At 44.0% G+C, this 26,809-nt stretch overlaps 3 protein-coding genes across 3 annotated transcripts; 1 reads left to right on the top strand and 2 right to left on the bottom strand.

Annotated features, from left to right (window-relative positions):
• Positions 1-5,219: 5,219 nt before the first annotated feature.
• On the bottom strand, positions 5,220-8,994 carry LOC127306320 (uncharacterized). The gene is made up of 6 exons (XM_051336939.2): positions 8,820-8,994; positions 8,656-8,711; positions 8,470-8,593; positions 7,578-7,684; positions 5,614-5,680; positions 5,220-5,528 (listed from the first exon to the last, which is right to left on the bottom strand). Exons 1-6 carry the CDS (start codon positions 8,890-8,892, stop codon positions 5,449-5,451), a joined length of 507 nt encoding a protein of 168 aa, XP_051192899.1. The 5' UTR covers positions 8,893-8,994; the 3' UTR covers positions 5,220-5,448.
• Positions 8,995-9,051: 57 nt separating this feature from the next.
• Positions 9,052-18,003, top strand: LOC127306309 (tubulin-folding cofactor D). Its single transcript, XM_051336930.2, has 17 exons — positions 9,052-9,415; positions 9,827-10,374; positions 10,616-10,718; positions 10,972-11,148; positions 12,145-12,321; positions 12,520-12,636; positions 12,776-12,880; positions 13,096-13,266; positions 13,352-13,567; positions 13,995-14,193; positions 14,284-14,489; positions 14,606-14,830; positions 14,935-15,486; positions 15,873-16,142; positions 16,561-16,605; positions 16,951-17,133; positions 17,604-18,003. Exons 1-17 carry the CDS (start codon positions 9,197-9,199, stop codon positions 17,892-17,894), a joined length of 3,804 nt encoding a protein of 1,267 aa, XP_051192890.1. The 5' UTR covers positions 9,052-9,196; the 3' UTR covers positions 17,895-18,003.
• A 3,721-nt stretch (positions 18,004-21,724) lies between these two features.
• On the bottom strand, positions 21,725-26,587 carry LOC127306328 (methionine aminopeptidase 1A). The gene is made up of 17 exons (XM_051336947.2): positions 26,454-26,587; positions 26,265-26,343; positions 25,918-25,968; positions 25,301-25,456; positions 24,923-24,998; positions 24,691-24,738; positions 24,552-24,596; positions 24,356-24,455; positions 24,068-24,119; positions 23,940-23,981; positions 23,752-23,813; positions 23,557-23,655; positions 23,294-23,367; positions 23,107-23,176; positions 22,905-22,970; positions 22,713-22,801; positions 21,725-21,968 (listed from the first exon to the last, which is right to left on the bottom strand). The coding sequence occupies exons 2-17, from the start codon at positions 26,330-26,332 to the stop codon at positions 21,873-21,875; spliced, it is 1,194 nt and encodes a 397-aa protein (XP_051192907.1). The 5' UTR covers positions 26,333-26,343; positions 26,454-26,587; the 3' UTR covers positions 21,725-21,872.
• Positions 26,588-26,809: the final 222 nt, after the last annotated feature.

A 26,809-nucleotide genomic window follows, 5' to 3' on the forward strand; every position in this document is an offset into this window, starting at 1 on the left:
TCATGTTGCAAATTTTAAGAACAAAATTACAAAAAATTGCGTACCGTGCAAAATCACAATATCACAATTAAAAGTTGGTACGCAAACATAGTTATTTTGTCGGTTTTTATACATCGCGAATATTCATGTTTAAGCTTCAACTCACATGCACATGCATGTATCCATTATCTACATGCTTGGTTTCATTCCTAACATTTTAAGCTTAGAAATATAATTTCTTGGTATGTGCATAACTCCATATTCTCCCATGATCGGGTCCAGATGTACCCAATTCTAGCGTAATATTTGTGTGTTGCAACGAAGATGGCATCATTAAAATCAAACTCACGCAAAGTTGCAAACACATGGATGTACACTTGGTGTGATTGGCTGTGATCATAGGCGGATCTAGCACCCCTATTGCCCGGGCAGCCGTCCAGGCTTCCGGCCGACCGGCAGGCTTACTTTTGCTCCTATTTCATATGTATTTGATACAAAATTAGCACACTAAGCTTATTTTGCCCAGGCTTCAACAAATTTCTGGGTCCGCTTATGGCTGTGATCTCGTGCACGTCATGGCGATGGCGACCAACTCATGTGCTACAACCATGCATCTCTATCACCTTGTTCATCACCGTGGTCGAGGTCATCACCGTGGGCGTCGCACATGAAGGAGGTAGAGGAGGTGGTCGCGAAGTAGCTCGCCGTAGGTGGTCACCGATGAGTAGCTCACCGGAGGACGGAGGAGGGAGATGAAGGAGGAGGTGGCCAGAGGAAGGAAGAAGGACGAGAAGGAGGACACGAGAAGTGAAAGAGGAGAGAAGGTGGGACGGGGGGACGAAGGAGGAGGAGAAGTGAAAGAGGAGAGAAGGTGGGACGGAGGGACGGAGGAGGAGGAGGAGGAGGAGGAGAAGTGAAAGAGAAGAGAATAGAAGAGAGAAGGTGAGCTGAAGGGAGGAAGAAGGAGGAGGGGAGGAGGAGGATGAGGAGATGGAGGAGGAGAAGGTAAAAGTGGAAGGAAAGGAGAAGGTCAGTCGGCTGTCCACATTATATACCCTAGGTTACCATCGGCGCACCAAGATGGAGAAGGAGGAGGAAGAAGAAGAAGAAGAAGGTAGAAGTGGAAGGGAATGAGAACATTTTCATTGGAGGTCGTATGCAACCAGAAAAACCGTTTTACTGAAACATGGAGCCATTTTGCACACAAAAAATCGAAATCCATGTTTGTTAATTTTCATTAAAACTAGATGACATAACACATAGGCATGTCCAAGGATTTTATTTTGAGGTAATAGCACCAGCCATACAACAACTTGCGTGGTGGGAGCGAATTCATACAAAAACTTGAAAAATGTGGTCAGGCAGTACACAAACTAGTCATTGAGGTGCAAATCAGTACAAAACTGTAATAGACATGACACGTGGCAACACTAATTTTACAAATAACGTTTGCATATTTTTCTCTCGTAATTGTGACCCTTTCCTCTTTTTTCCCTTCATCGGGCAGTCACTCTTGCACGGCGCGCGGCTCACATCCAACGTGTCGGCTGCGGACTAGCACACGAGCCGGCTCTACGCCACCACGTCGTTGTTCTCTGCCTCCATGTCTGCGGGGACATGCAGGGGCGGTGGTGCCTGACATCGGACAGGGCAGCGACAAGTACGGCGGATGATCCTCGGCTGGCCGGCTCCGGTGGCTGTCCACAGCGCGCGGTGGCGGTCATGCCCTGCGAGGGCAGCGACATACACATTTCCGCAAGGTGCCAGAAAACCGCCGGGGAGCTCGTAGATGCAGGCGTCCGCCAACTGTCGTACGGGCGCAGAGGACCGATGGCGGAACTCCAGCGAGGGCGCCCTGCTCTGATTGACGACGCCTCCCGGAACGCCGGGAAAAAGGAGGGCAACCGAGAGCAGGGCACGGAGGAACTGGAAGGCCATAGGGAACACGGAGGATCTGGGAGGAGTACGCGGAACAACTCTACATGGCGACCGCATCGTTCTGATCCTCCCCCATGAGAGCTCCGACGACACATTGGCCCTCGCCGCCCGCGTGGAGCAGCTCGTAGGCGGTATGCCTCAAGAGGTACCCCGTTGCGCCGTAGAACCGGAAGGGCGTCGCTGAGGACTGAGGACAACCATCGTCATGTACTAATGTTTGTCCTGTCAAACGGCACCGGGATAGGTTGTCGTTGCTGCCGATGCGCGCCCCGGCGACGTATACCATTCTACTACGTAATTCACAGTATGTTAAAGGAACACATGAAAGAGCAGGCGCTAAATTGGAGTCTCGCAGCGCCGTAGGCTTCTGCTACATGCGCTCGGCTCGCCGGCCTGCGACACAGCTGACAGGCGGCCACGACGGAGTGCCTCACCCACATCTTGCCTGCGTGGGAAGCTGTTGGTCGGCGGTGCCTCTCCATTCCGGCAGCGGTTCCATTCTCTAGGGCTCCTCTCTCCCACGGCCATGTGCAGCAGAGTAGCAGACGATGCCAGCACAGCGGCTCCGACGGCCAAGTCTCCGATGATCATGAGCGGAGCGGTCAGGCACGTCGACTTCTTGGGTGCAGCGACTCCGTCGGCTGCATCGGCCAGGTGTGGCGGGCAGCATGGATGGATGTTTCATGTGCGACGAATGACATGGACAGATCGGCAGGCGTGGTGCTACTTCTCCGTTGGCCAAGTTGTGAAGGGGTAGAAGAAAGATAAGTACAGGCCAAGCCCTTCACGGTCTCGCGTCTTGGAAAACTGGAAAAGGGCAAAGAACTCATACTACAGCGTAGTCATTTTAGGATATGTGATTAGACTAGTATTATGCAATTAATATGTTAATCATGAGTTCAATGGATAATTGTACCAGGGTTTTTTCGCAAAAATACGCTACCAAGTGTCATGTCTAGAACAGTTTTGTACTGATTTGCACCTTAATTACAAGTTCGTGTACTACCTCACCACGTTTTTCAAGTTGTTGTATGAAATTGCTCCCACCATGCAAGTTGTTGTATGTGCGATGTTATTACCTCTTTTATTTTAAAAAATTTCTATCATTTTCTTTTATTGTTTCGAAAACTGAAAAGGCGATCGAGGGAGGGGGAAGGGGCGGGGGGTGGAGGAAAAATCGGTGCCTACCTTACCACCGGCGCACCATCATCTTGGTGCGCTGGCATAGGCTCCGATTTTTGGGTTGGCCCGGACCTAGCCAACCCTTATCCCCGGCGCACAAATTTTTTACTGCGCCGACGGTATTTGGACACTACCGGAGCCCATAAAATAGGTGCACCGGCTGCAAATACCACTGGCATGCACCTTTTTCTGGTGCGTAGCTGGTAACCCTGGGTCTATAGACCTTTTCCTAGTAGTGACAACGGCTTCCTAGCTAGGGAGGGGCTAACAGGCAACTCGTTTCATCAAAACTCATGAATGCTAAGCTCGTTATCCTTAACAAGCTAAATTTCACGTTTGGGTACAAAGATGGAATCATCGATGATGAACGCTTATGAAAGAAGGACGAACACTTCAATGACGTGGTCAACAGCGCCCTCGCGCGCATGGTCCATCTACCCATGGTCATTGCAACCTAGGCTGCTCATAGCGGGGTGGAGAGTAACTTAGACTAGTAACATATGCCATGTTACTAGTCTAGGTTACTACCTTCATAGTGGGTAGTACTTATATGTGGTGTCATGCATTGTGTCATTTATTATGTTGTAGACTCATTTTTCCTTGAGGTGTGTGATGTTATGGTAACATAGCTAGTTACCACCTCACTCTCTTTCTTCATTTATTCGCATGTCATGTCACCAAAAATGCCTTGAGATGTGTGATGTTACTAGCTATGTTACTCCCACTATGAGCAGTCTCATACGCTCTATCCACAGCCATAGACATGGTGACCTCATGCGCGCCAGATTACGGTATCAGTGGACAAGGTTCGGGAATGCGGAAAAAAGCGGTCGCTTAAGCGCGATGAAGCGTGAAGCGGAGGGGTACCGCATCGATTAGGGCCAAAGCGGCTAATTAAGCCCTAGGCGCGATTAATCATTACGCTTTTAAAAAAATCATGATTAGGCACGCAATAGCGTTGAAAAAGCAATCCCAAAGCGTTATGTGCGGTAACTTTTGGGCCCATGGGAAATTGTCAGGACACGGTAACTTTTGGCGCGAGCGCGGGGTTTAGCGCGCCTAATCTTGTGATATTCCTTTTTCCTAGTATGATTTCTGAATTCTGATGGTGATACACCTACTATGATTTCTGAATTTATGTTGTGAACTTGTTGTGTATTGATCTGATTTCCGAATTCTGAATTCTATGATATACCTAATATGATATGATTCCTGAATTCTGAATCGTTATGCTGGACTAAAAGTCTAAAACTGAAAGTATGAACAATTGATATCTGATTGTATGATACGATCTACTGTGTACTTGTGTTGTTGTGTACTGATATGATTGGGTAAGCTATCTTTATTCTACTGTTCTGTTCAAATAATACTTGTTCTTTGGCCTGAAATTCCTGATTTTCGCTAGTTTTTGGTCCTACCGTTGACTAAGTCAAGAATGCTTTAGCACCGCTTAAGCACGCACTAAATGCATAAGCTCTAAGCGGAAGGCCACCGCACCGATTACACTTTCCGCTTTGCTGAACCTTGTCAGTGGACAACGTCCAAGACGACAACTTCCTAGCTATGAACTTGGAGATATCTCTTCTCCCAGCCCTCCACTCCACCCCATGTTGAGCAGAGAGTGAAGTTGAGGGTGAGGCCGACGAGGGATACATTGCAGATTGCATCATGGAAATGTGGGCCCAGCTGCAGCTGGTCCAGCTCTTCGTGTCGTGCATGACCAGTCATCAACTCGAGCCGAGTCCGCGTGCAGAAAGATCCAGCCAGCGAAGAAGATTACGTTCCTGCATGTGATGCAGCCGGCCAAAACTCATCTAGTCCACTCGAGTACTATGCAGCCGATGGCATTTTACGATGACTTGTTGCCGAGAGCAAGAATTTTACTTGCGTGCAAGCAAATGCTCCTTTGTGCATTTTCCAGGCAGTAATAATGCCAATGGACTTCTAATCCAACAGGGTATGAAAGCACAGTGCAAAGAATGGGCAAGTTAGTTGCATGTCACATTCAGAGTCATCCACACGGCGGTTAACTCGCGCCTTCGGCTGCTATTTCAGTCATCGTCCGGGAGCAGTAGGAACCACCGGCGCCACTAACATGGTAGAAACGCAAAACGCTAAAATGATACATAAAAGTTGTTAATTAGCCTAATAGCCACTATATATATGTTCCCAACAGGTTCTGTAAAGGGAAGATGCAAAAGAAGAAGAAAATAGGGGCTAGAAACAAGTTAACTCATGATAGGCAGGGTGATTGTGCAACAACTGTCGTTTCTTTAGATCTCTAGCATTCCACAAGTACAAAAACCAGAAAGTATTCCGTTCCTTTACCGGTAGAGCACAGCTACAATGTTACGAAGCTCTCTTGGGAGGAGACATATTCTGCAGGAGTCTGGTAGTCGTCGCGATAACCACCATCTGAAGCAGGACACCTAGCCAGATAGTGAAGGGTGATGAAAGGCACAAGTTAGCATCACATATTCTGTCAACAGATAAAAACAGCGATGTAGAACTTACCAAGTACAACACGGACCACATCAAACAGTTCGTAGCTTGTAATGGCTGAGGTGTCATGCTTCATGATCTAGCAACAACCGGATGTGAATTAGTTGATGTATGTACATGCATTCTGGAGATAGAATTTGATAACAACTCAATAAACAAGACAAACTCATGCAGCAAATTGTGAAAATGGATCTGCAAGGTGTATATGGGATGCATTTATAATCCCAGTGGCAGCAACATCAGCATGAAATTGATGAAGTGGAAACATAATTCTGTTCTTTATGACTCTTCTTAGATTGGATCCTACATTTTACTAACATTCAAATTCCAAAACAAACTCAGGTTTAACTGACATGAATACCTAGCTAACAGGTGAAACAGAAGTGAAATCACAGATCAATACATGTGCAGTGTTACTGTTGCTTGTCCTTATAGGAATCGAGATATGTGTAAGACGATATTCTTTTAAAATAGGTCAGCCATATGAAGAGTGGCAGAGTCACCTTTTACATGGATGAGGTCAATGACTCACTTCTACAAAACAGTTTCGCAAAGAAAAAAGAAACTACTTAAAACTTCTGAAAACCGCTGCTGTTATTTATACGCTTTATATAGTCAGTCCTTATTGAGGATAGTGCATCTTCTTTGTAGCTGAGTCATCTCAAAGACTTAAATTCCCCCCAATTGTCCAGCTTCTAGCATGTAACTAACATTTCTACTCCCTCTGATCCATAATGGATCGGAGGGAGTATATGGAATCGTTAGACCATTAAGGGTGTGTTTGGTAGACCAGCCTACCTCAGATATTCTTATCTCAGCCCAGCCTAGCTAGCTTTTTGTTGTTTGTTAGGTCGGCTCGGTTCATCTCAGCACTGCCCAGTTGCTACGAAAAAGGCCTCTCAGCCAGGCTGAGTTGTGAAGCTCAAATCGAGCTTCGCAACTCGCCCGAGCTCGACTCGTCCCGCAAAACACTGTTACCGGCCCCGTCCACCCCCCAGACCCTCACCCCCACCTCTTTCTCTCCTCATTTTCCCCCATCTTCTTCTCTCTATCAACTCTGCTGCAACCTGCCGGATCTCGAGCTCCGCCGCCGCCTAGTCGATGCAGGCCTCCGCCGCCACCTTCTCGAAGACGAGCTACGCCCCGCCGCCTCGAAGTCGGCCTGCATCGCCGCCACGGACGAGCTCCACCTCTCCCTCGCTGCGTCTCTGCCTTTCCTTCATCGCGCCTCCGCCAAGCCACGGACCAGCTCCGCCGCCGCCTCGTCGACGCTCGCCTACACCGCCGCCTCGTCGACGCTCGCCTTCCCGACGCCGAGCTGTGCCGCCGCCACGGACGAGCTCCCTCGCTGCCTCTCCCTCGGCGCCCGACGGGAGCTCGCTTCCTTGGACCTTCTGCAGCTGAGGGTCGACACCTACCGGGCCAGGTGAGGCCGCAACGTGCGGCCGTTGACTCCAGGACGATGAATTGCTCGGGAAGATCCATGGCGTGGAGCTCAGATAGGACCCGATTGCTTTTTTTCTTTTTTCTTAAGGTTCATTTTGTAAAAAGTTGGAGCTGGGCAGTGCCCTGACGAGAAGTCTTTCCAAACACACTCTCTATTCACCCTGTTTCAATGCATACGAGCTAACAAACATACACCAAAATCTCAGCCCAGCTAGTATGAGGTGAGCAATGCTGAGATGGGAAAGCGATTCTCAGGTGACCCGGGCTACCAAACACACCCTAAGTATTCAGCTTCACGACATATTCTTTGGATTTAAGTATAGCGCCTAATCATCTATTAGGTGGGACTAGACTACAGTGAGAAACCGTCTTGACGAAATAGGTTGCTATGTCAACAAAGTTGAAGAAGACTAAGCTTAAGGTTTTACAGGTACCAAAGCATGCAAAAAAGGGGTCTTACATGAGATACAACTTCACACATTACTTAGAGAAACATATAGGTAAGAAATTTCATAGTCCAAAGTTCAAACCTTCCCGAACAACTCTGAACGGATAATGCATGTGACGGAGAATGCAACAGCAATTGATGATAGGCTCGTGTACAACCGAAGAAGCACGGCCATAGTCCACCTCCGCCCTGTAAACATAAAAAACCACAGCACCAAACAACATGGTCAGCTCAAACATAATCAACCACAAGATCAGGTAGAATGCAATCAACAATCTGACGGGGGGTAGTTTGAAAACGATGCCACAGAAAGGATGCCTACTGCACAAGCACGGATGTAGTGTAGAAGATTATTTCTTTAGAAGTACTCTGAAAAGTACAGTTGCAATTTGGTGGGAGTAAACTTTTAATACCTACATTCCCTTGACAATTTATTCCATATGTTTAGAGAAGGTTCAGATTGTAGATGGACCAACAGCCCGTGTGGTGGTGCAATTTGCTGGTCACTATGGATGTCTTAAAATAACATGCTCTAATAATACCATCGTTGCTTATCCTAACACGATCATCTTTGAAGCGTTCAAGCAGGGCTGGGAGTAGTACTACCTGCTATTCACTAGGCAGGGTTTCAAGCTATGGATGTCTAATTATATCTCGAAAGCTATAAGAAACAAGCTCATGAATCAAACGAATCACTAGAACAATTGAATTGATGAAGTATCCTAGTTCGCTACTCCCCTAGACAGGCAGAGTGACCTGTGACCATTGCTGGCCATGATTTCACTGGATTGCCTATGCTGGTTCCTTCTACGCTTACATACTTGTAATTTCCCCTTTCTACCTCAGTGACATCAACTCTATTCTCTTTGAGAATTTCACTGAACTATCACACTCTTTATTTACTGAAACTATTAAAGGCAAGGAAATCTGGAAACAGAAGTTCAGAACAGCTGTAATTCACTCAGGAACATCACCTAATTCCCCCAGCAGAATGGCCAGCAACCCGGCAGCCACGGACAGCACCGCGAACTTGTTCATCTCCGCCCCCTTCGACAGAGATAGCAACAGCAGCGCGCCCCCAGCGACTTGGTGCAGTATCTACAGGAGCAGTTATCAGATCAAGAGCCGCAGCGATGACAAGAGAGCGCGCCAGTCCGTACCTGCACGAGGATGAGGCGGGCGAGGCGGGATCTTCCGTCGGCGACCCTCTGGTACCCTGCAATGGCGCGCGAAATTCGCGGATATTTTCGGGTTTGGGTTAGGATTCCCGAAGCGAAGGAGAAGATGGTGCGGCGTTTGGGGTTTTGGGGCGGCGGATGCTTACGGGAGTCGACGACCATGCGGTAGGAGAAGTCGGAGCCATCCGTGCCGGACGGCCGGCCGCGCCGCTGCTGCATCGGGAACGGCGACGACGACGACGACGACGGGGCTCGCGGCGGAGGAAATCGAGAGGTCTGTCCAGGCAGGAGGCGCCTCTCTGGCTACGGGAGTTTCTAGATAGAAAATACGCTTCTTGGCTCTAGAAACGTAAACCTGCGGATACGCTTGTAATGCAGCTAACCGTGTCAGACGCGCGATCCGGGGGCACCAAACACGGCGGCGCAGTCTCCGGCACACTCGCAAGCCGCGACCACCAGTCGACCGCCGCCTCGAGCTCCGGCGACGGAGGAAACAGCCGCCATTCCGACATCGAGTGTGTCCATGTCTGCCCCATCCGGCCACTCGGAAGCCACTGCTACCGGGGATGCCTCAGCTGATCCTACTGCCGCTGCGGTCGCCGACGACGTGCACGACTCGAAGGAGGTCGTCCTGCGCAGGTACTTCCTGCAGGAATGGGAGCTGGTCTCCGCCATCCTCCGTCGCATCGTCGCAGCTGGCGGCGTCGCCGAGCCCGCCGACGTCCACAGGATCCGCTCCATCGTAAGCTCTCTTTTCCCCCACCCCTTGTTACCTGTCGCTAAACCATAGATCCCTAGGAGGATAATAATGTCTAGCCCTTACAGCAATGCTAGATTTTGTTTGGTTGGTGTGGGTTACGGAAGAGATTAGCAATCTGTTTCAGTGTCGATTACTCATTGCACTAGAGTACAAAATTAACTACAATCTTCATGTTCTCGACAACCCCCATTCGCTAATACTGGATGTGTGTTGGATAGTATATGATGCAAATTTAAGCTGCTTGGTCGACTGGCTAATGAACTTGCATTGAAATTGGTAGGATTTATTTTGTGACAAGTCGCTAGGTTTTGTCAATCTGTGAAAGGGAACTACCTTTACCCGTCATGTTCAAAAACTTGATGAATAAATGCCATTTTCTTTGTGGTAAAATAGATGGACAAATATCAAGAAGAGGGTCAACTTCTGGAGCCATACCTAGAGGAAATCATCTCACCACTTATGACATTGGTTCGATCGAAGATAATGGAGCTTGGTGCTGGCACTGATGAGCTCCTTGAAATCATCAAGCCTCTGTGTATAATCATCTACACTCTGGTAACAGTCTGCGGGTATAAGAGCGTCATCAAGTTCTTCCCTCATCAGGTTTCAGATCTAGAGCTTGCGGTTGCTCTCCTTGAGAAGTGCCATACAATGAGCTCAGCGACGACTCTTCGGCAAGAGAGCACAGGAGAAATGGAGACAAAGTGTGTCGTTCTGTTGTGGCTTTATATACTAATCTTAATTCCGTTCGATATCTCCTCTGTGGACACGAGCATTGCTGCCGCTGATCACATGGGTGGGTCTGAGGTCGTTCCGCTTGTGACAAGGATATTGGACATCTGTAAGGATTATCTCTCCAATTCTGGTCCAATGAGAAGGATGTCTGGGTTGCTGCTTGCAAGGCTCTTGACTCGTCCAGACATGTCGAAGGCTTTCAGCAGGTCATTCTTGCAATTATTTCGTTAAAACTTACACCTAGCATGCATAGACATTTCAAAGTGCTAGATTACCTTCAAAAGTATTCATGACTGGAGAATTGTCATGTTTCTGTCACTACTAGGAAGGTTTATTGTCTGAAATAAATGAAAAAATGTTAATCATTTCTATTTAGCTAACAATTCTTTGTTATTAATGCCATATATTAGAGAACAATTTATTGAGTTGTCTCTGTTCTGTTTCCAGTTTTATGGAATGGGCACACAAGATCTTGTTGTCCGTCACAGATGACTTTGTGGATCAATTTAGGTCCATCGGTATAGTGGAAGCTTTAGCATCAATATTTAAGGTTTGCTTCGTCATTTTTGTTCATACTTGTAACTGCATACTACTCTTGTGTAGAGTTATCTTTTCCGTTGTTGCCTAACAAATTTATAAACAATATAGCCCATCTCTGTTTTCTCGTAGGAATTAAGATGTTATGTTTACATCTGTTATTATTTGTTGCTGCTGTCAAAAGGGAATGAATCTGAATATGTCCTTCACGCGAAGTTAACATCTCAATCGTCTTTGATGTCTTCCTCTTGGTTCCCGTGTTGCAGATTGGTAACCGGAGAGTGCTACATGATGCTGTTTCTGGTATTTGGAACGATTGTTCAGTTGTGATGAAAACTAATATTGCCATCAGAAGTCCCCTACTTAGGAAATATCTTGTCAAACTGGCGCAGCGAGTTGCTCTCATTAGCTTACCTCCACGTACCCCATCATGGCGTTATCAGGTTTGAAGTCTTCAAGTGTTGACCTTTTGCCTTAAACCATTGATTGTATGGGTTTTAGCACTGCTTTCTTGATTAAGTGCATTTGAATATATAGATGGTTTCGTGTGCGTACTGGTTCTTTCTACAAAACTAGTTTACTGTTGTAGTACCTAGTACTCTTATGTTTCAACATTCCGTTACCTGATTCAATGTTAAATTCAATAAAACACCTTCTGATATGGACGCACAAGCTGAAAAACTACATGCATTATGCAGAACTCCAGAGCACTTCTGTTTTGTATGGAAATGGTAGGGGACAGCCTGACTGGAAATATACTTAATAAAATAAATAAAAAAGTAACGGTTCCACAAAATATAAACGAAACAAATATCACATCAAAGTGCCACAAACTGCCAATCTGCATCCTCTAGCCATTTACTTGATGTAATCTACCATCGTTGCAGAGATCATATCTTGCTCATGAAACCAATATAGATATGTGAAGCATTCATGTGGTAGCAGTTGGGTAAGGACTTGTCTAACATACTGATACTGGAACTTCAACATCTATCAGTCAAGACATAGCTTGATATACTAAGGCCACTAACTTTTTGAGGTTCTGTTGAACTCTGAGTAGTTAACAGGTTATGGTAATGTGTGTTGATTTACTTTTTATTAAAAATATGGTTTACTACTTGGGATTGAATCTGGAAGTTCTTTCTGAGACAAAGACTGTCAAATTAATCGGTTCAGTTAAGGGCATATAGGTTAGCTGCATCAAAGAAGCAACATGTACACTTTGATGCTACATCTCCTGCTTCTTAAATTGCTGGCAGTGATTTTCTTATTAGTTTCCAAGATGGTTAATGAAGTACAGTAATTTTAATAATTGATGACATACTTTACATGTATCTTTCATCGGATGAAATCTGTAAGAAAATGCCCCTTGCACCAGTTCACCAGTCTGTTCTTGTTTCCTTGTTTTAACGTACTGCTTACTGGTTCCAATTGTGCAGTCAGTAAGTAGTTCACTCGGTGCAAACCTTTCAAGTTCTACTTCTGGGTCTTCAAGCGGATCAACCCAACAAGTGAACATCGATCAAACAGACACATGTTTATTGGAAGAAGATATGGATGTTCCAGAAACTGTGGAAGAGATTATTGACTTACTACTGACTGGTTTGAGGGATTCTGTAAGTTCTCATCTTAATATTTTTCTGTAAAGATTTGAGTTTGTTGTCTGGATCTTAAATTCTTAATACAATGAGTAACCATGTTGTCTCTGATGAAGTTTATGTAGTAAAGGGCACTTTGTGAACTATTCTTCTATTCATTTATCATGAATATTTTCACCCTCGAACTAAAAAGTGAACATTTATTCCTCTGCCCAGGATACAATTGTGAGATGGTCTGCTGCCAAAGGAGTTGGTAGGATAACTGCACGTTTAACACCTGCACTGTCTGAAGAAGTTCTATCCTCAATCTTGCAGCTTTTTTCTCCTGGTGAGGTCCGTCTATAACATATGAACTTTAAAATATCATTCATTTGTTAAATATGTTTGCAGTTTCATCTTTTCAGCTTTCCAAAATGCAAGTTTTCTTAGTGAATTACACAACTAAATAACTCATGCCTTTTGGATACTGAAGGGTGATGGTTCCTGGCATGGTGGGTGCTTGGCTTTGGCTGAACTTGCTCGGAGAGGGCTGTTGCTGCCTTCTAGCTTCCCTGATGTAATTCCTGTTATAATAAAGGTACATAATAGAATAATCCCCAATACCGCCTTCGTGTACCCTATGATGTTCATTTTTCTGGCATGAATTGCAATGTAGCCATCCTGTTGCATGCCCACATGGTCCCACCCATATGCTGATAAAATATTTGAGATACTTAAGTATTGGCACCCTTGTATGATTATAATCCAGCTGCACTAGTATCCCAGTCAACATCATGACATATTGCTTTGCAGGCTTTACACTATGATGTGCGAAGAGGTCCACATAGCATTGGCTCACATGTAAGAGATGCTGCAGCATATGTTTGTTGGGCGTTTGGTCGAGCCTATACCAACTTTGATATGAAGGCGGTCTTGGAACAACTTGCTCCCCACCTTCTAACGGTTGCTTGTTATGATCGAGAGGCAAGGTTCATTGTGTGCTTTTTTCACTGGTGGAGTGATATTTTGTTAACTGTATCTCATGTATCCTTTGCCTGTCTGATTTCAGGTTAATTGTAGAAGAGCTGCTTCTGCTGCCTTTCAAGAGAATGTTGGAAGACAGGGGACATATCCGCATGGCATTGATATTGTGAATACAACAGACTACTTCGCTCTGGCTTCGCGGTCAAACTCTTATCTGACTGTCGCTGTTTCTGTTGCTAAGTATGAGGGGTATCTTTATCCCTTTGGAGAAGAGCTGCTGTGCAATAAAATATCCCACTGGGTACTGTAGTTCTCTGCAAGTTTTTTTGGTTGAGTAAAATATCCTACTCCCTCCGGTTCATATTAATTGACTCTAATATGGATGTATATAGACACATTTTAGTTCTAGATACATCCATATTGAAGTCAATTAATATGGATCGGAGGGAGTACTGTTTGCCTGTTTCCTGACTTCTTGCGCTTCAATCCTATTAGCTTCTGGTAGAATCATTTATACAAACTAAATATGCAAAGGTCTTATTTTCTTCTGAATATTATTGTAACAGTAATACTCAATGTTTTAAATAATCGTTGCTTATGATTCAAATCTATACCACTTTTCATGACTAATTTTTCTATCCTGTTCTGCCATGTTTTTCCTCTTGTTTTTCCTCCTGTTTCCCTGTTAATTGACAACGTGATTTGGCTGTTTTTTCTTTCTTTCCTAGGAAAAAAGCTTGAGAGAGTTGGCGGCGCAGGCCCTGGCATTGCTTGTGCAATATGATATGGATTACTTTGCTGGGCATGCCCTTGAGAAGTTAGTTCCCTGCACTCTGTCATCAGACTTGTGCACTAGACATGGGGCCACTCTAGCTGCTGGCGAAATTACTTTGAAGCTGCATCAGCTTGGTTTTGCTTTTACCACAGGTAAGTGTCCGTATCTGGATTATGTGGTGCAATATTTTTCATTGAACTGCTTGCTCTAAAGGTGGGCTTTGCATCTGTGTATTTCTGTAGACATGCAGAGAGCTTTGTCAGCCATTGTCCCTGGAATTGAAAAGGCACGCCTTTATCGAGGTAAAGGAGGAGAAATTATGCGCTCTGCTGTTTCCCGATTCATTGCATGTATTTCTATGGCTGCAATATCCTTGAATGAGAAGACAAAGAGAAGTTTGATGGAAACCCTTAATGAAAATCTGAGGCATCCCAATTCTCAAATACAGGTGAATTTTCCTTTTTCTTGTTTGATCAGCTGGTGTGCTTGTATTCTCAAATACTTTATAAGCATGATATTAATGTCCTGCATTATGTACTGAGTACTATTCGCAATATTATCCAGTGTGCTGCTGTTGAAGCGTTGAAGCATTTTATTCCAACCTATCTGGTTTCTGCTGGTGAGAAGATTGGTAATGATGTTGTTTCAAAGTATGTGGCGCTTCTCGATGACCCAAATGTAGCTGCAAGACGAGGTGGAGCACTGGCCCTTGGAATATTACCGTATGAGTTCTTGTTAATAAAATGGATGCCAGTCATGAGTAAGCTCTGTAGCTCATGCACAATAGAGGTAGTGAAATTTCCACTACATTTCAGCAGCAAAACATTTATAACAATAACTCGTGCTGTTGATGTACTTCTTGAATGCTGGAGCTGAAACTCTACAATATGCAGGATAAGGCTGATGATCCTGATGCTGAAGCACGTGTGAACTCTGTTAGGGGGCTAGTTTCGGTTTGTGAAACATTAACATCTAATGTTGAACAGGCCTCTAATATTGGAGAACCTATATATGCGTTCATAAAAGTTACGGTCATGCAAGCTTTATTTGGAGCACTTGATGATTATGCTGTAGATAATAGAGGAGATGTGGGTTCTTGGGTACGTGAAGCAGCAATGGATGCACTACGACGGTGCACGTTCATCCTCTGCAGGAGAGATGGTGTTTCCGTGAGAACGCCACCAGTTGCTGAGGATAAATCTGAGCCAAGCGACATGGATGCAAATGCAACTACTACCACTCACAAATTATTTGATTCTACCATTGCACAGGATCTGGTTGCAGGAATTGCAAAACAGGCAGTTGAGAAAATTGATAAGATAAGAGAAATTGCGGTCAGGATTCTGCATAGGATTCTGTACAACCAGGAGCAGTTCATCCCATTTATACCTTACAGGGAGCTGTTGGAAGAAATTATTCCCAACAATGCAGATTTGGAGTGGGCAGTAAGTAATTGATCACCGGTTTCTCTTCTGTTAACTGCCAAGCCAACTAGGCACTACCATGTCTAATTATTGTGGTGTGATATGTTGTACAACTAGCTCTGCTGCCCTCAACTCTTTTCTTTTAGTGCTCAGTTGCTCACCAACTTTCTTTCTCCCAAGATCCTAATCATTTTGGAAATAAGTTTGTTCGGGTTAGGTTTTGTAACATATGTGATCCATAAACCTCTCTGGTTCCTCAGTAATTGATACAACACATTTAGTGCCATTTTGATAATAGTGCCTCACTAATAGTTTGTATAGCCAATTCATTTGGTACCAATGTGTGCATCATATTTTGCTAGGTGGTAGTACTGAGGCCACAACTGATAGATCTTTGCCTTGATTAGGTTCCTGCAGTATCATATCCACGATTGGTGAAGATTCTTCAGGCCACCTGTTACAGCAAGCCTGTGCTTTCAGGGCTTGTGATTTCTACTGGTGGGTTGCAGGAGTCTTTGAGGAAAGTTTCAACATCAGCTTTAGTAGGATACTTGCAAGATTCAAATATCAATACAATTGATGAAGGGAAAAGTAGAGAGTGTCTACTGAGTCATGACATTCTGTGGGTTCTCCAGCGTTACCAGAAGTGTGACCGTGTAATTACACCCACATTGAAGGTAAACAATAGTGCGTGCCCTAAATGCTTCATTTTGTACGTCCAACAGTATAAGATATGTCGCGTGTTATTGTTCTTCATAACATATGATTGGGCTTATTATGAACTTTGTATTGTTTTCATTCACTGATGATACTTTTATTTGAGTAGTTATTTATCATCATTGTTTTCTTGTATTGTCGTGTAGTCTTCTTTATAGATGTGATTTCTGTCAGCAACATTTTATGCAGAAGAATTCTATGTTTAATCAGGTGTCTTCAATTTAGACTGATATTATTATCATCAGTTCTAGCAATTTAGTTTTGATTCTACTATTTTAATCTGTGAAAATTCATGTGTCTCTATGTTCTTGTTCTGACGTTTGTGCATTGCCATATTTCTTTACTCTTTTTAGTAAATCTAACAAGGTCCCTTTGCAGACTATTGAAACTCTACTCAGTAAAAAGGTTTTCTTGAACAAGGAGGTGAGTTAATTTTGTTTTTGAGCATTACGAGACACTGAGCTTGAATGCTAAATTTTTATGCTGATGCCCTTCATGTGTAAAAGCGCCTGTAGTACCTTCGTAGTGGCAGAAAAGAATTACACATTTTGTTAGGCCATTAAGATTTAGAGACATAGTAAGAGGTGGAACTTGATGAGAAAATCAGAACTACTTGTACCACACGTTTTTGTAAGTCAGCATTTTCAAAACTTATATAGTAGGAAATGAATTTACAAACTCCACACTTCCACATTATATGATGTTGATGATAGTTATTTTTGCTATCTTAGGCATGTTGACGAGTTATATATCTATGTCTTGTAACAGGGGCATGGCGACTTCTACTGTGAACTGGTAAATTTACTAGGCTCTGAACTGAAGGGATCAAAGGACTTCACGAAGTTATGTGCAGGCCTCTCAATCCTCGGATATATTTCTTCACAACTAGATATAACTGGCACCAAGGCATTCTCTCAACTCCTAACGTTCCTAGGCCATAGATACCCAAAGGTAATATGGGAAACTTGAAACGGAGGAGCTACACGTAGGCCTTTATTTTTTAACACTCAGAATTCATATTTCAAAAGTTTCAAAAAAAAATCTACGGGTAGCCCATGATTATAGTACAAACGTGCAAAATCTCAATACGAACTACTTTGTATCCTAGACTACACAAAAATGAGAAAAACTGACAAATTTTACAGTGAATAGTGCACACTTCAACACTATATAATGTGTCAGATTTTGTCATTTTCGTGTAGCCTAGAATACAAAGTAGTTTATATTGAGATTTATAGGTTTGTAGTATACATCATTCCCTACCTATAGAGTTTTGTTTCATTTTTTTTGATATTTTGAAATACAAATTTAAGTGGTTGAAAATAAAGAGCTACATGTAGCTTCGCCTACATTTGTCCACCCTTGCTATTTGACGCCACACAGTGATAAATTGAGCTAAAATACTTGCTGCCAACTCACAGATCCGGAAGGCTGCAGCTGATCAGGTGTACCTTGTACTGCTGCAAAATGATAATTTGATCTCGGCAGAAAATATGGATAAAGCTCAGGATGTACTCGCGGAGACATGCTGGGAAGGAGATGTGGAGGAAGCGAGGCGTAAGAGGTCAGAACTGAATGAGATGGCAGGGTTTGGTGTCACCAATTCACAGAAGTCCGAGAATCGGCAAGAAACAAGGCGAACACCTGATGTTCAGAATTCAACTGATGAGAATACTTCTTATTCTTCATTGGTTGAATTTAGTGGGTACTAGGAAAAAAAAAATTTGAACGAGGGCAAAAGCTTTGCCCATTCATTGATTAAGAAGGAGTTTACAAGAGAGTAAAAGGTTTAAATAAAATATTACAATCACTCTCGCGGCATCAATTGACTCAAATTCTTAGCACCGGCTAGAACCCAAAGCTTTGCCTCTTTTGTGATCCTCTCGAAGATGACTTGCGATGTGGCACGCTTGTTCTTGAAGACCCTATCATTTCTCTCATTCCAAATTTCCCAAATAATTAGCATGGCAAGTGATGTCATCCCCTTGCGGCTTTGTCCTGAGGATATCAAAGTCCACCACTCCGTGAAGGTTAGACCTGCCCAAGAGTTTGTATGAATAGAATGAATATCAAATCTCTCTTTAGCCTTGTCCCAAAGACGTAAGGAGACACGGCAATGGACAAGAAGATGGTCGACGGATTCGAGGCCTTGGTTGCAAAGTGGACAAGCTCCACAATTTGGCCAACCCCGCTTGGCCAAACGGTCGGCGGTCCAAATTCTATTTTGGTAGACAAGCCAAATGAACAACTTAATCTTGGGAGGAGCCCACATCTTCCACATTGACTTGTATAAGCTTGAGTAAGTGAGTCCCATGAATTGCAAATTGTAGGCGGACTTGGTGGTGTAATGCCCACTCTCGGTGAGTTTCCAAGAGATCTCATCATCAACGTTTTCATTGAGGTTGAAATTTTGAATGAGAGTCCAAAGCTCAATGAATTGTGCAAGGTGCTCGAAAGTAAAGTCTTCCCCTAGCGCCACTTTATTCACCCAAGCATTGTCATGTAGGGATCCGTTTTGATCAATGTCACGGAGAATGGATCCTTCAAACTCACCACCGTCTATGGGCCAACGGACCGTGCTCTTAAGGACCAATTCTTCGTCGAGCTCGTTGCCCTAAAGCCTACCTCCGGTGTCCGTTGGCTTGTCCTTGGGGACTTCAACCAAATTAGAAGGGCTCGCGACAAGAATAAAGGGAATGTCGACAGGAGCCGCTTGGTGCGTTTTAGAGATGCGCTCCAAACTTGTGAGCTAAGAGAGGTCCACCTTCAAAACCGACGCTTCACTTGGTCAAATGAAAGAGTGAGCCCCACTCTATGTAAGCTTGATGCTTTCTACTGTAATGCGGAATGGGACCTTCGCTTCGGGACTCATGTCCTCTATGCGCTTTCCTCCTCGCTTTCGGACCACTGTCCACTCCTTCTTGCGGATGCTTGTGGACCGAAAAGGACACAGTCTTTTAGATTCAAGAACTTTTGGCTCAAGCTTCCGGGTTTCGACGACGTTGTAAAAGAAGCTTGGACGAGAACAACAACTCACACCGAACCGTATCAAATACTATTTCACAAGTTGAAGGAAACCGGGAAATGTCTCCACAAGTGGGGGAAGGGCATATACTCCAACACTAAGGTCATGTTGCATGCGGCCCTCCTAGTTATTCTCCAACTAGATGTGGCACAAGATCATCGACAACTTTTTCCGGAAGAGGTTGATCTCCGCGCAAAGTTGAAGAGGAAGGTCATCACGCTTGCCGTCGTGGAAAGGGCTAGAAAAAAGCAATGTGCTCGCGTGGCAAACATCAAAGAGGGAGACGCCAACACCAAGTTTTTTCATTTACGGGTCAATGCTAGAAGAAGAAAAAATCACATACACCGGCTCAAGAAAAACAATGGGTGGGTGACGGAGCACGGCAACAAGGAAAAAATCGTTTATGATCATTTCAAGGCAATCGCGGGTAGAGGAGAACCTAGTACACATGACTTCAATTGGGAGGAGCTTAACTTCACTTCTCCGTACCTACACTCTCTTGGGGAAACTTTCACCGAGGATGAGGTCAAGGAGGCAATCAAGCAAATGCCCGGTGACAAGGCCCCGGGGCCGGATGGATTTACCGCCAACTTTTTCAAGAGATGTTGGAGCACAATTAGAGTGGACGTGATGAAAGTCATTCATCTTTTTGGGAACCTACATGCCGAAAATTTTCATTGGCTAAACTCCGCAAACATAGCCCTTCTTCCTAAGAAGGAGGGGGCCGAGGAGATTGCCGACTATCGACCTATTAGTTTGATCCATGCCATTGCAAAGATCATCTCGAAGATCATGGCAAACCGTTTGGGGCCTTTGATGGATGAGCTTGTTTCCAATGCTCAAAGTGCCTTTATCAAGAAGAGAAGCATACACGACAACTTCCTCTATGTTAAGAACCTTGCCACAAGATTTCACAAGAACAAGACCCCGGCCCTACTTTTCAAGCTTGACATACGGAAAGCTTTTGACTCCATCCGATGGGGGTACCTTATTGATCTTCTTGCAAAAAGGGGCTTCCCGGCTCGCTTCCGGAATTGGATTGTTGCTCTACTTAATACCGCCACCTCTAGTGTACTTCTTAATGGGGTGGCCAGCCCTCCTTTTAGGCTTGGCCGCGGGCTACGGCAAGGAGACCCCCTTTCGCCACTACTTTTTGTTCTTGACATAGACACCTTAGCCCAAATTTTGGAGAAAGCGACTAGCCACGACATTCTTCACAAGCTCCGGGGTAGAGGCCACATCCTCCGCACATCACTATATGCGGATGATGCGGCTATTTTTGTTGCGCCATTAAAGGAAGATGTCCAAAATCTTGCCCACATCCTCTATGACTTCGGGAAAGTTACCGGTCTTTGTACAAACTTTCACAAAAGCTCCGTTGTCCCAATACGTTGCGGAGATCTCAACCTCGATGACATCCTCCTTGACATACCGGCTAAGAGAGAATCCTTCCCAATGAGATACCTTGGGTTGCCCCTTTCGGTTAGATGCCTTAAGAGGAAGGATATCCAACACCTTGAGGATAAGTGCGCCGGCAAACTACCTACTTGGAATGGGAAGTACATATCTATGGCCGGCCGTTCCGCGTTGATCAAATCCGTCATCGCCTCCCAAGCCATCTACCACTTGACACCTCTATCCATCCCGGTGGAAACCATCTCCTTCATCAACAAGATTGAATGAGCCTTCCTTTGGTCGGCCAAAGAACACACTACGGGCGCAAAATGCAAAGTAAATTGGGATATTGTATGTCGCCCAAAGAAGTTTGGTGGCCTTGGCATCCTCCATACCGGAAAATTCGCAACGGCACTACGTTTCCGGTGGCCTTGGTTGGAATGGAAAGACCCCAACAAAATTTGGATTGGCTCCGGTAACCCATGCTCCGACCATGATATGGAGCTCTTCTACGCCGTCACCACAATCACGGTTGGCAATGGGTCCAAAACACCGTTTTGGTTTGCTCCTTGGCTTGAGGGGAAAAAGCGTATTGAGATCGCACCGCTTTTTTTCGCCTCTTCAAAGCGTACTAGGAATTTTGGTTTGTTCAGAATTCAATTGATGAGAATACTTCTTATTCTTCACTGGTTGAAATTCCTTACTGTTTCCGTTATGCTTTGTGTTTCATTTTTGGATATAAGGCTTTAGACATGTTTCAAATGAACTTCCCCACAGACAACAGCAGACATTTTGATCAAGAAGTCTTGTAAGAAGTTACAGAAACAACTAAATACCCAATTCAGATTCACTAACCCTGGATACCGCAAGAAAGCCATGTCACCCATTATTATTAGTCAAGACTGATCAAAATTATTTAAATGGCACATACTTCATTAACTCTTGTGACCTACCATAATGGGAGCACGCTGTAATCTGCCTCACAGGAGGCTTGTAAACATAACTTCTCCTTTTCAGTGAAAAGAAACGACAAGTCTTGTGTTCTCCCGAAAATAATAATAATGGTAGCAGACACAAATGGACCACCAAGGAAATCCCGCTATAGCTCATGTGTCTCAGCCTCATGTAAGTACATAATGATTAACACTCGGTGAAAAAAACACAATGATTGTAGCAGCTTGTGACTCGAAGAAAATCCAGATGATTTGGACTACAGAGAGTTGACACCATCTCACTGGCAAGTAGATCAAAAAGTTGTGCAGTCTCATTGTCACTTGCTAGTTGCTGATGAGGGCTTCAGCCATGGGTAGACGTCGGGTGATGAGGGCAGCCGTGCTGTCAAAACTTCAACTCCGGTTTCCGTCACCTGAAGGGCATAGGAGAAAAAAGAGAGTAAGTTTGCATATACATCAATGAGAGTTTTCTTTGTAGCGAGGTTGTACACAGAACTAGTAAAGGAGAAAGAAGTCAGATAACTATCAAGTTGGAGGGCCGTCAAAAACGTTTGAGTACGATAAGCTGTTTGAACTCAGCCCATGGAAGCTCGATTCGAGCTTGGCTCATGTGGAATTCAAGCCGAGGTCGAGCTTCCGTCTAGGCTTGTGAGTTTTTCAAGCGAGCTCTAATAGCCCGTTACGCTCTACATATTTATATCCAGCATTCCATGGGTGTTTGTGTTCTTATTTAGTTCTTTGCAAAACCGCAGGAGGCCATCAAGGGCCAGCAACAAGGCCTGCTCGTTTAGTTCGTAAGGCATGGAAGAACAGGAGTTTTCTGGGGATAACAAATCCTTCTTAAATCATATTGTTTGGTTTTGTTTTGATCAGAGTTGGGTAATTTTTTTAACGAGCGGGTCAACCAAACCAGGCTCGAGCCTGGTTTACAGATGACCATCTTGGGGTCGCTCAAGCTCAGCTCGTTGATAGACCTAGGTGAAAAAAATAAAAATAGAACTCTGTTTTGTCTAAATGTATTGGTGCTTAGCAGTGAAAATTTGACAAAGCATCGATTAACTTGCAGTGCAAAAAACTATGCTCGGAGACGAACCTACGTGGCCACAACCGCATGACAACATCAGCAAATGGAGTAGTCCTCTAAACAACATACTTACCAAAAGGGTGTGCTCAAATTGAGCACTCCGTTTACCATCTGCAGTCACTGCAGTCCACTCATCAGGCCATAGACGGTCACGCCAAATTCCTACAACATATAAGAACTTCTATAAATAATGCTGCAGACCAAGACCAAAAGTCGTATGAAAGTGTTCAACTGTACATTGTGTTTGCCACTGTTACACACTTGCCTGTATTTATCATTGGCTCAATCGTAAATGTTTGCCCAGCTTTCATGATACCAACAGCCTTGTTTCCTACATTATAAAGCAACCATACACTTTATTAAATGGATTGTATAGCATTAGGACATAAATACTAAGGTAGTACGCAGCTTGCAACATCAATACAAGAAAAAAATGCAAATATGAAAAGCAGGATGACATGCCCTACTTGAATAATGAGGGATGTTTGGGGCACAGTGGAACAGTTCTCCTATGCCATGACCACAATAAGATTTCACCTGAAATAAAAAGGATAGTTACTAGAGTAAAGGCGCAAATATAGAACAAAACAGACAAATAGTAATGATAGAGCTAATCTAATTTTAGGATTAAGTTTGGTGCAATACGATACTGACCACAGATAAACCTGACATGGATGCATGTCTACTTATGATTTCTCCGACTTCCCGAAACCTGACTCCAGGTTTAACTGTGCATCAAAATTGCAAATTCAAGCGGTATATCTCACTTCCACACAAAAATTGATGTTTCAAAAAGGTGTATTTAAACAGAAGGAAATTATATATCTTCAAGTAAGACATAATAACCGCAAAAAGAAAAGGAGCAAAGGAATGAGATTACTAAAGAGTACTGTACAACACAAAAACTGGAGCATCACCTATTGCAATAGCTTTTTCCAAGCACTCGTAGGTAACACGGACAAGTTGTTTCGAAGCTTCATCAACATTTCCAACAAAATATGTATCGTTCAAATCACCTGCAGTGAAAAGTTGCATCTTATAAGTCATATGTCCAGTCAAAACCAAATATAATAAATTTATGTTGATAGTGCATCAGGCTGCTGAGACTTTACCGTGAACACCCTTATAGTATACAGTTACGTCAACATTTACTATGTCACCGTCTTCAAGTTTCCTGTTAGAAATATTTAGATAGAACCAAAGGGCAAATTTACAAATGTAAATAAAATGATACAAACAACCATCAGGTTCAAACAAGAATTAAACAAATGAGTAGCTTGATCTGTAAATTCAATCTGACCTGGCATCAGGAATTCCGTGGCAAATGACTTCATTAACTGACCTGAATACAAATGACAGCAATGAGAAATATCACTTTACAGTGTTCCAGATTTGATGCTATACAAGTACCAAAAATAAACAACCTACGTGCAGCATGACTTCGGGAAGAAATGGTAATTCAATGGAGACGGGTATCCACCTGAGGATCAAGAATGGAAATTAAGAATATATATAGCTAGATAAGGTGCATAAAAATAGCTCAGGGATATTTAATTTCTCCTATATACAACAAATTCACAACAAATGTCAACACATTACAAACTAGTAAGTATAAGATTTCAGGAGACAAAATAGTGATTGAACAGATATATTCATCACTAAATCAACTAGTGATCAATTTGCTGCATCTAAAATCTTAAAGAAGGTTAATCAAACCTCTAGCAATAGTCTCCTCGTGAATCACTCTATCAATTTCATCTGTTGTAATTCCTGGCTTGATTATACGAGCACCAGCGTCTAAAACCTCTCTTGCAATCTAAAAGCAAAGTTGGGAGCAAAGGAAAACTGTCAGCAAAGTGCCACCGTAACATTTTGTTGTTTTATTACCAAACTAGATACTGTGAGAACTTACTCGGCATGTTTCCCTCATCCTTTCAATCTGCTCAGGGGTCTTGACCTACAAAAATAGCAGAAGCAAAACCAGCAAATAAAACATCAGATATCTGTTTGTCAGACATATATCATGCTTGCAAAGCTCTGGAAAGCTCTACCTCTACTCTTTTCTGCAAATCGCTATCTGGTTCAATCTTGGGGATTCCCTGTAAAAGTTTAACGTCAGGGAAAATGTACTACAGCAGATTAGATAAACAATGCACTTCTGCCAAATTAATGATCCACTCTTTTGATAAAGAGATCTGTATCGCTATATCAGCTCAAATGGTAATGTCGGAAATACATGTACATGACGGGAGGAAATAAAACTTAGGCAGAGTTAATACTCACATCAAGCGCCCAATCGGGTTTCTCAATTTCGTCTGGTACCAAACGCATCTTTGATATAGGGAATGGTCTCAATGGACTACATAGTAATAAATACAAAGGGGTAAAAAAAAAGTTAGTTGTATGCTAGAGAGTTCCAATGTCACAAAATCCACGAATTTAAGTAGTTTTTTTTTTTGCAGGCATATTTAAGTAGTTTGCTCTAGAGATACAAATAAAGCACAATTCATCAAATAACGGCTCATTTTTGCAAATGAATTATTAAAAAAAGATTTTAAAAAAAATCACCAGCAAGATGGTTCATATCGTGTTGGTTATTAGAAACAGAAGCATCAGCATACACCTAACAGTGCATATGTAAATATGTGGCAATAACTTTACCCAGTCCAATCAAAACGAGGAAGCTCCAGTGTCCGGGTACGCCCTTTTTTGAGACAATATTTCCAGCCTTCTAGAGACAGCTGGGATGCCAGTGCATCTATCTTTGTGTGGACAGACTTGTGAGAGGCCCATGCTGCCTTGAAACAATCCTGTGAGCTGCAGATGCATTGTGCATAAGCATATGTTTTTTGTAATCAGAAGCATAATTCTACACTATGCTGGTATAGTGGTATGTAATCACCTTCAAAAGATGATTCATTACCAAAAGATACATTTTGTTCACAATAAGAAGAAGGATAGGCAGTGAACTCTATTATCCTCACTACTAATAAATGTCACCCTAAAGGTTTGTTGGACACAGGTACATCGTACCAACTTTCTACTTATTGGTGTTGAACTAGATAGCACATCAGTATTTGAAACATCTAGAAAGTATTATTGAGATATCCTACAATTGCGAACTGAACTTAGAAATATTGACCTACAAGGCTCCAGGGCAAGTCTCTTAACTCATTCCACGGACACTCTAGCTATGAGCAGCACCTATAGGGCACTGTAGATCCCCATTGATGCTATCCAAATACAGAACAGAGGGCAGAAATGCATTTACGACTCACCAGAAAGCGGCAGCTTCACGGGGAAGCTTCAGTTGCGCGCACTTGGGGCATCTGAAAAATAACTAAGCGTTAGCCACAGCTTCAACAATGCACTGCACGGCAAGACATTGAATGAACACTGGGAATAGCTGCCCCTTATAGCAAACCAAAAGAAGAAAAAATTGATTAAGTTGGCATAGCTTTCTAATTTATAGCACCACAAGAAAGTTGGCGTCGAAATGGATTGCGCACGCGAGATTGACCATATTCTATCTAGAGCGTTTAATCTGCCAGGTGCTGTTAAAATTTTGGCATGGCTGCAGCAGAGTGAAGTGGGGCGGCGGCGGGGAGGGAGGGAGGAGACGTACTGGAGGGACGCGGGCTTGCCGCAGCGAGCGCAGTCGAGCGGCGACGGCTCGGACGCCCCCTTCTCCATCCTCGGCTTGCCTGCGCCGCACGGACGACACGAACGGATCAGCGCTGATCGATGAGAGGGGTGGAAGGAAAGCGAAAGGGCGAGAGAAGAAGGGCGTCGTGGCGGCGGTCGGCTGACTCACCTGCGCGGCGGAGGCTAGGGTTCAGGCGGCGCGTCCGGTTGACCGGGGAGGGGAGGGGAGAAGAAGGTTAGAGGGGAGAGTGGGGAGGAAAGGAGGGTTTTATTGCTGCGACCTGCGACTGCGAGACAGCTGAGCTCGCATCGGTCGTGCACGTGACAGGTCGGGCGTGTTTGGTTGCCCACGGCGAAGGACTTCCTTTGGCTCCAGTGGTAAACAAAAAACGCGTCTTTGCTTGTCTCGGCTGCATCGGCTAAAAAAAAAAATTGCGAACAAAAACCTTAGAGCATCTCCACTCGTCTCCCCGACGAGGCCCCCGAACGACGTTTTTTCCATCCAGGCGGCGTAATTCGGTCCAG

The sequence above is a fragment of the Lolium perenne genome, chromosome 1 (assembly GCF_019359855.2).
Source record: "Lolium perenne isolate Kyuss_39 chromosome 1, Kyuss_2.0, whole genome shotgun sequence".
NCBI classification, from domain to species: Eukaryota; Viridiplantae; Streptophyta; class Magnoliopsida; order Poales; family Poaceae; genus Lolium; species Lolium perenne.

What these genes read in the sequence shown, in the direction of transcription:
- LOC127306320 (XM_051336939.2), bottom strand. Translation starts at nt 8,892, where the DNA reads ATGCAGCAGCGGCGCGGCCGGCCGTCCGGCACGGATGGCTCCGACTTC. An exon ending in CATTCTGCTGGGGGAATTAG is followed by an intron (nt 7,685 to 8,469) that starts GTGATGTTCCTG and finishes TTATGTTTACAG; the next exon opens with GGCGGAGGTGGACTATGGCC. An exon ending in GTTCAGAGTTGTTCGGGAAG is followed by an intron (nt 5,681 to 7,577) that starts GTTTGAACTTTG and finishes GGTTGTTGCTAG; the next exon opens with ATCATGAAGCATGACACCTC.
- LOC127306309 (XM_051336930.2), top strand. Translation starts at nt 9,197, where the DNA reads ATGTCTGCCCCATCCGGCCACTCGGAAGCCACTGCTACCGGGGATGCC. An exon ending in TGGTTTTGCTTTTACCACAG is followed by an intron (nt 14,194 to 14,283) that starts GTAAGTGTCCGT and finishes GTATTTCTGTAG; the next exon opens with ACATGCAGAGAGCTTTGTCA. An exon ending in TAATTACACCCACATTGAAG is followed by an intron (nt 16,143 to 16,560) that starts GTAAACAATAGT and finishes GTCCCTTTGCAG; the next exon opens with ACTATTGAAACTCTACTCAG.
- LOC127306328 (XM_051336947.2), bottom strand. Translation starts at nt 26,332, where the DNA reads ATGGAGAAGGGGGCGTCCGAGCCGTCGCCGCTCGACTGCGCTCGCTGC. An exon ending in ATTTGCAGAAAAGAGTAGAG is followed by an intron (nt 24,597 to 24,690) that starts GTAGAGCTTTCC and finishes CTATTTTTGTAG; the next exon opens with GTCAAGACCCCTGAGCAGAT. An exon ending in ATACTATAAGGGTGTTCACG is followed by an intron (nt 23,656 to 23,751) that starts GTAAAGTCTCAG and finishes TTTTCACTGCAG; the next exon opens with GTGATTTGAACGATACATAT.